Here is a 7,322-nt window from a genome sequence, read left to right as displayed (position 1 = left end):
AAGGGTCTAGGCCCGAAACGTCAGTCTTCCTGCTCCTATGATGCTGCTTGGCCTGCTGTGTTCATCCAGCTCTACACCTTGTTATCTCAGATTCTCCAGCATCTGCAGTTCCTACTATCTCTCTCACTTACTTTGAAGTTCCCTCTTTAATGATGTGAAATTATATCTTCCTTGTTTAGACTGCGAGCTGTGAATTTCATGATGCTTCAGTCTGATTAGCATAGAGATACAAAGTGGGCTGTCTTTCATTCAGATACCAGATGCCTTTAAAGAACATTCCTCTGTGTCTACCTCTAGCGTTTTGCCTCACAAAATATAATAAAGATTAAATATACGAAAGAAAGTCTAACGAATTGTAGCCACCATTCATTAACCAGTTACATTTGAGCCAATGAATTTTAACTTTTTGGGGCCATAAATCATCTTTGAGTTCTTGCTGGTTATGAACTTATTAACCTCCTCGCTATTCTGATTTTTGTGTGGTTGTTGGTTTGTCTACAGGAGTGATTGAGTTTCTAAGTGCGTATCTTGCATAATGATCGTCTTCCTCTTTTTTTTTGTTAAACGGTCTCCACTTGTTCTTATAGAAAGTGATGCTTAATGGAAGCATGAATTCAGATCAGTGTGATGAGGTGCAGGCGGCAGCTCTGAGGGAGCTAACAGATGACATCAGTGCTCCGCAAAGAAGCAGCAGTGAAAATGTTAACTCGTGTAAGTAAATTTTAATTTTGGGCACTAGCTGCAGCTGATCTGTAAATTGATTCCATTTATCTACCTTGATTTCACCACCAAAAGTTTTGCCTTTGTATTTGGTTGAAAGCTGAATGTGCCCAGATGTCCCATTCCCTTCATATTTTCTCTTATGCACCTTTGAAATGTCTTCTTTTGCAATATTAGACCCCACTTGGAGTACTGTAAGCAGATTTTTAAAAAATTCTTTCACGGGATGAAGGCGTCACTGACCAGGCAGCATTTATTGCCCATCCCTAATTGCCCAGAGGGCAGTTAAGAGTCAACCACATTGCTGTGGGTCTGGAGTCACTTGTAGGCCAGACCAGGTAAGGATGGCATTTTCCTTCCCTAAAGGACATTGGTGAACAAATAGGTTTTTCCAACAATCAATAATGGATTCATGATCATCATTAGACTGTTAATTCCAGATATTTATTGAATTCATATTCCACCATCTGCCATGGCAGGATTTGAACCCAGATCCCCAGAACATTATATGGGTTTCTGGATTAACAGTCCAGCAATAGTACCACTAGGCCATCGCCTCCCCTGCACCACACCTTAGGAAGGAGATATTGGCCTGGGTGGGGGGAGTTCAACAAGAATAATACGTAGACTTCAGGGGTTAGGTTATGAGGAGAGATTGTTCAAATTTGGACGGTTTTTCTCTAGAAATTACAAGGTTAAGGGGTGTTCTCATCGAAGTCTTTAAAGTATTAACAGGAAAAGACAGTGTAGATAAAGAAAAACTATTTCCACTGGTTGGAACGAGTGGCATAGTCTGAGAATTAGGGCCAGACCATTCAGGAGAGTTGTTAGGAAGCATTTCTACACACAAAGGGTGGTAGATGTTTGGAACACTCTTCCACAAGTAGCAGTTGATGCTAGGTGAATTGTTAATTTTAAATCTGTAATAGATAAATTTTGTTTAATAATGGTATTAAGGATATGGGCCAAAGGCAGGTATATGGAGTTAGACCACAGATCAGCTATGATCTCATTGAATGATAGAATAGTCTCAGGGACTGAATGGTCTACTCCCATTCTTATGTTCCTGATATTTTATTTCAAAAATTTGATCTGTGCATTGTATAATTTTGGGTATATGTGATATTTTTACCTCATTAGTCATATAATGTATTGTTGTACTATTTATATTTTTGGTGTATGAACTGTGATTTATTTAAGCTGCAGTAGGATGGCAAAAATCTGTGCTAGAAGCCCTGCAGTGCATGTGAGCATGTATACATCATTATCGTTTTCAAAGGCATAGACTGGCTGGAAAAACTACTGATCACAAACCAGCAGTAGTTATTTAATTTGTGGGGAGAAATCAGTGTTAAAGTTTGGGGTCCAGTGACCCTTCTTCATTTTTGAAGAACTGCCAGACCTGTTAAGTTTTTCCAGTAATTTCTGTTTTTGTTTCTGATTTCTAGCCTCGACAGTTTTTTTTTTTTTTTTGTTTTTTTTGTTATTTAATTTATAATTATTACATCTTACTTTTCCTTTTAGTCTGTCTTCTAAGCTGCTCATTTCCAAGTACTATTTCTTCTGTTTGCAACATAGCAGCGTGTATTTTCTGCTTGTTTGAATGGAGGTGTACTTCAACTTTGACTAAAAACTGGTTCACACTTTATATCTGCACAAGTTAAATGAACAGATTTTTGCCTTTACTGTTTCCATTTGCATAGATGTTTGTTATTGGAGATAATTCTCTGAAAAGTGTTCACTTCTTTCTCAAAAGTTGCTCCTGAAGGTAAAGACGTTTTTTACATTCTTTATCATAGCCTGTGAAGATTGTCAGGATTATTTTGTGGGTGGCTGTACTGCCCATGAACCACCAGTGTTTGTCACTGACACGCCTGTTGGGATTGATACCCCTTTGAGAGCATTTTACAGCATTCCTCATGGACTTGCAGTGGGACCATCAGGGAATCGCGATGGAGGGCTTGGCGTGTGGTGTACAGCAAAGGCCATTCCTAAAGGTGTGATATTTGGACCATATGAAGGCCAGATTGCTGTTGAACAAGGTTCTATTGAAAAGCTGTATTCCCAGATGGTATGTTATTTTTAAAGCTCATTTTTAAAATTGATATGTTTGTTATTTCTGAGTCTGAGATTAGGAGCAGTTTCTTCACTCGATCTTTGGAATTCTCTTCTGCAAAGAGCTGTGGAAGTGTCAAATCAGAAATGGATACATTTCTGGAGATTAATGGCATCAGAAGATATGGAGAGAGTGAAGAAAGTGGCATTGTGCTGAATGTTCAGCCATGATCAAATTTAATGATGGGGCAGGCTTGAAGGACTTAATAGCTTGCTGCCCCTCTGCTAAATCCCCATAATTTCCGCCACCAAATGTGATTCTTTAACTTGGTAACATTGTGAGCTCTCTACACAATGCTGGCCATTTTACTGCAACGCAACTGGTATAATAATAAACGGAAGTGCAGGTAGTAATCAGGGGTTGCTTTTGAAGTTTAATCTTCTCTGTCTTGCATATAATGGTCATAAAGTTTAGTTCTTCGGTAAATCTTCAATAACGTACTGTGCTCCTTCTAAAAATTTCCCAACTTTCATTAGCTGATATGTTTGTCAAAGCAAGTAACTTCATTTATACATACATCCGTACCAAAAATATTTTCAATTCAGGTGCAGGAGAGGAATTTGTCCAAACCAGGGACCTTTGATGAATCTAAATGCAACTGGATGAGGTGAGATAACAGTCAGTCAGTTTTTAAATTGTGCGCTGTATTTAATGCTTTACAGTTTAAAATTTTCTGTTTTTTTGTCCCCCGAATAATATAGATCTCCCCAAAAGCATGTTTTCCTTTTTAGATCTCTGGTTGTATTGGTCAGAGAGTATATTTCCGTGTCTTTACACAGCAGTTCTTGCGGATTACCGTTTGATGCTCTTTTTGCTTACGTTCCCCAAATAAACTGTTTATTTTAGCCCAAACTTAAATGAATTGTATCCTGGATCATTTTTCTCCCCATCCTTCCTCTTCTGCAGAAATTCATTTCTGGTCTGTTGGTCAGTACGTCAGGCAAGCAACCATTGCTTAAGATGCAAATCTTAAAATTAGTTTGTCTGGTTGTTACTCAGTCATGGAACACCAATCACAGCATAGCCCACAAAAAGACTATTCCTGCTCATAGTGGTTGCGCATAACATCTCAGGAATAATAAGATAACGATCAGTCGTAACCTTGTGCACCTTTCTTTTCTCTAATCTAGAGACACAGAACAATTGTAGCACCCCAACAGATACACCTGGTGAGATCAGAAGACTCCACGTGGGACAGAGATTGAATTCAAAACTTAATAGATTGACAGCCCATTCACTCATCTGAAACACTCCACAAGTCTTTGAAGAAGCAATTAGTAACAGTGTTAATGTTTAATGAATTAAAAAAAATTCTAATTGAATGGCTGCAATGGTGTCACGCAATTGAAGTTCACACCTTGCCGAGCTTCTACACTCATCAGTTTGATAGGACAATAGTTGAGAGGAAGGTGGGTGAAGCTTAATGCTAAAGAAGGAGAAGGGAAGGGAAAGGCATTCCACTGCAGCTTTTAACTTGATTCCTCTGTGAGCCTGCTGAGGTCAGGGGATTGTATCAGCTGCAGTTGGTGTTTCTGTAGTGGTAGTATTTGATTCTAAACCAGGCCAGTGTGTACAGTGCTACCACTGTTCTTTGATCTCATCATGCTTGACAAGTTAGGTATGTTTTGTTATAGCCTCTAATGGCAAAAACTATTCTAGCACCATGAAATCACTACTGTTTTCCAAGTGTACCACACTTGACTGTTTTCTTATTTTCCCACTGGGAAAGAACAGCCAAGATCTTAAGTTACTAAACAACAGGTTTCTCATTATTATATGTTTAGAATCATACAGATGTACAGCAAGGAAACAGACCCTTTAGTCCCACTCGTCCATATCGACCAGATATCCTAAATTAATCTAGTCCCATTTGCCAGAACCCTTCCTATTCGTGTACCCATCCAGATGCCTTTTAAATGTTGTAATTGTACCAGCCTCCACCATTTCCTCTGGCAGCTTGTTCAATACATGCACCACCTTCTGAGTGAAAACAATGCCCGTTAAGTCCCTTTTAAATCTTTCCCCTCTTACCCTAAACCGATGCACTGTACCCTAGGGAAAAGACCTTGGCCATTCACTCTATCTGTGCCCCTCATGATTTTATAAACCTCTGTCAGGTCATCCCTCAGCCTCCAATGCTCCAGGGAAGATAGCCCCAGCTTATTCAGCCTCTCCCTATAGGACAAACCCTCCAACCCTAGCAACATGCTTGTAAATTTTTTCTGAACCCTTTCAAGTTTCACAACAGGTTCACATTCCTTTCTATAGCAGAAAGACCAGAACTGAATGCAGTATTCCAAAAGTGGCCTGGCCAATGTCCTGTACAGCCATAACATGACCTCCCAGCTCCTGTACTCAATGCACTGACCAATAAAGGTAAGCGTACCAAACACTTTGTTCACTATCCCATCTCCCTGCGACTCTACTTTCAAGAAACTATGAACCCGCATTCCAAGGTCTCTTTGTTCAGCAACACTCTCCAGGACCTTTATTGAGTAAACACGAGCAGAAGAAATATGGCACTCGCGCAAAGGTAAAAGATAGAACACGTAGAATGATGTTCTGATGACTTGAGGGAAGATTGAAATTCAACTTTTGTAATGAAAAAATTCTATACTTGATGCAGGTTTGTGAATCTTGCTAAAACGCCAGAAGAGACAAATCTGATCCTTTCCCAGTTTAGTGGAAAGCTCTATTACAGAGTGTGTCGCTCAATTGAACCAGCACATGAACTGTTTATTTGGCACGGGGATGAAGAAGTAAACAGACCTTGGCATAAAAGCAGACCAGCTGGAGAGAAACTTAGCAATATTTCTGCATACAACAACATAGAGTCGCCCCAGGCATGTTCAGCGCATCAGAAACAAAGAATAAAAACTGAGGAAGAGCCAGACCCAAGTGAGTGGAAAAAGTTGCTTTTGACTACCGTTCATAATTTTAACAATTTCAAAAGTGCATTCTGTGACCTTTGAGCACGTCAATGCAGTGAATTGCTTGCTCAGATCATCTCACTTCACAACTGCAAAAACTTTCAATTGTTTATAACTTCTCTTAATTTAAGCTTACTCCGTAAAGTGAAATCCTGAACCCAGTATCTCTTTCCTTGTCAACTTCCATTGTCTCATGAATACTTATATATTCTCTCTGGTGCCCAGAGCATGAAACAACCTGGGTGAGACCTGTTGAACACTTTGTAAGGCAAAGGTATCTCTCTTTGGATTTATACTCCCAGCACCTGACAACTGAAATTCAGTACATTAGCTGCCCTTGCTAGAATTAAAAACTATCACTCACAAACACATAGACTTCATATGCTAGATCTCTTCTGATCAGCATGGTGGTCTGTGTATCGCATACTTTTTTGGTTTTTAAATTCCATAATAATTATTTTGTACCTATCTAAGTTAAATTACGTTGCCCCCTGCATTTAATCTAGTTATTTTAAAAGTCAAAATCCTTGTGAATCCGGGTGCATTGGTCCTCGTTAACTCTCCTTTGTTGATATTGTGGCAGTGAGAGAGCACAAATTAGACATAACCAGAAAAGTAATCAATCAGAAAGTTAGGAAAAGAATTATTAATAGCATTATACATATAATTCATAAATGGTCCAATTGACTTGATTCATGAGGTACTGGCACCAGTTCTGGGGAAAGAAGGAGCTAAGTTATTGTGACAGCCGAGGCTAGGTCAGTAAGCGTGTTCAAGGTTGGGAGATGCAGATTTTCAATGTGGAAGGGAATTGAGGGTCATGAGAAAAGGCAGGAAAGTGGAGTTGATGATTGTCAGATTAGTCATGATCTCACTGGCAGAGTAGACTCGATGGGCTGAATGACCTATGTCCACTCCTCTCTTATGGTCTAACTCTGTACTTTCGTTCTTTGTCCACATTACATTCCTTTTACCATGCTCCTGTCTGCTCACTAAGCCTGTCTAAATCTCCTGGAAGCCTCTTTGTATCTTGCTTACAACTCTCATTTCCACCAAGTTTTTAGAAAAATTTCCCTTCACCATAGGACAAATGTATTTTCCTGTAGCTTACAAACTTGGCCACTGAGCCTTTCTTTCAGTCCTCCTGAATCTCTTCAATGTCAACAAGACTACAAAATGTAAATTAAAGCTTCAAAATCCTGAGTCTTCATTTCAGCTCCACTGACATTTGGTTGCAGTATGAAATTGCTGCCAAAGTTTTAAACCATTTTGTATTACTGTTGTGCTTTCTTTTTGGTTATGTTTAATTTTTTTGGCTTCACCACACTATATTGTTCTGACCCAGCTGAAGATGAGCCGCGCTGTGGGAATGCTACAGATATTCAATCACCCCATAACTTTGACCAAATGAAGACACCCCTGGGAGGTAGGAAATCACTTCATCGTTTTAAATGATTTTTGCGAGTGACAGTTTACGAAAAAAAGAAAATCTACACAGTTTCAAGTCTAAAATGTAACAAGTAAACTCTAATTCAACACATCTTGAAATGGAGACA

General features: G+C 39.2%; 1 protein-coding gene across 1 annotated transcript; it reads left to right on the top strand.

The window, feature by feature from the left end:
• Positions 1-587: 587 nt before the first annotated feature.
• LOC109938047 (histone-lysine N-methyltransferase PRDM7-like) lies at positions 588-7,221 on the top strand (the record flags this gene model as incomplete). Its single annotated transcript, XM_048594566.1, has 5 exons — positions 588-711; positions 2,520-2,791; positions 3,382-3,443; positions 5,463-5,734; positions 7,112-7,221. Coding segments are annotated over 5 exons (840 nt in total), but the record flags the coding sequence as incomplete, so codon positions are not given.
• Positions 7,222-7,322: the final 101 nt, after the last annotated feature.

This window comes from Rhincodon typus, unplaced genomic scaffold (assembly GCF_021869965.1).
Source record: "Rhincodon typus isolate 14 unplaced genomic scaffold, sRhiTyp1.1 hic_rhity00011027, whole genome shotgun sequence".
Taxonomy (NCBI): domain Eukaryota; kingdom Metazoa; phylum Chordata; class Chondrichthyes; order Orectolobiformes; family Rhincodontidae; genus Rhincodon; species Rhincodon typus.
The sequence above is the reverse complement of the archived record's forward strand: the minus strand, read 5'-3'. Positions and strand labels throughout refer to the sequence as shown.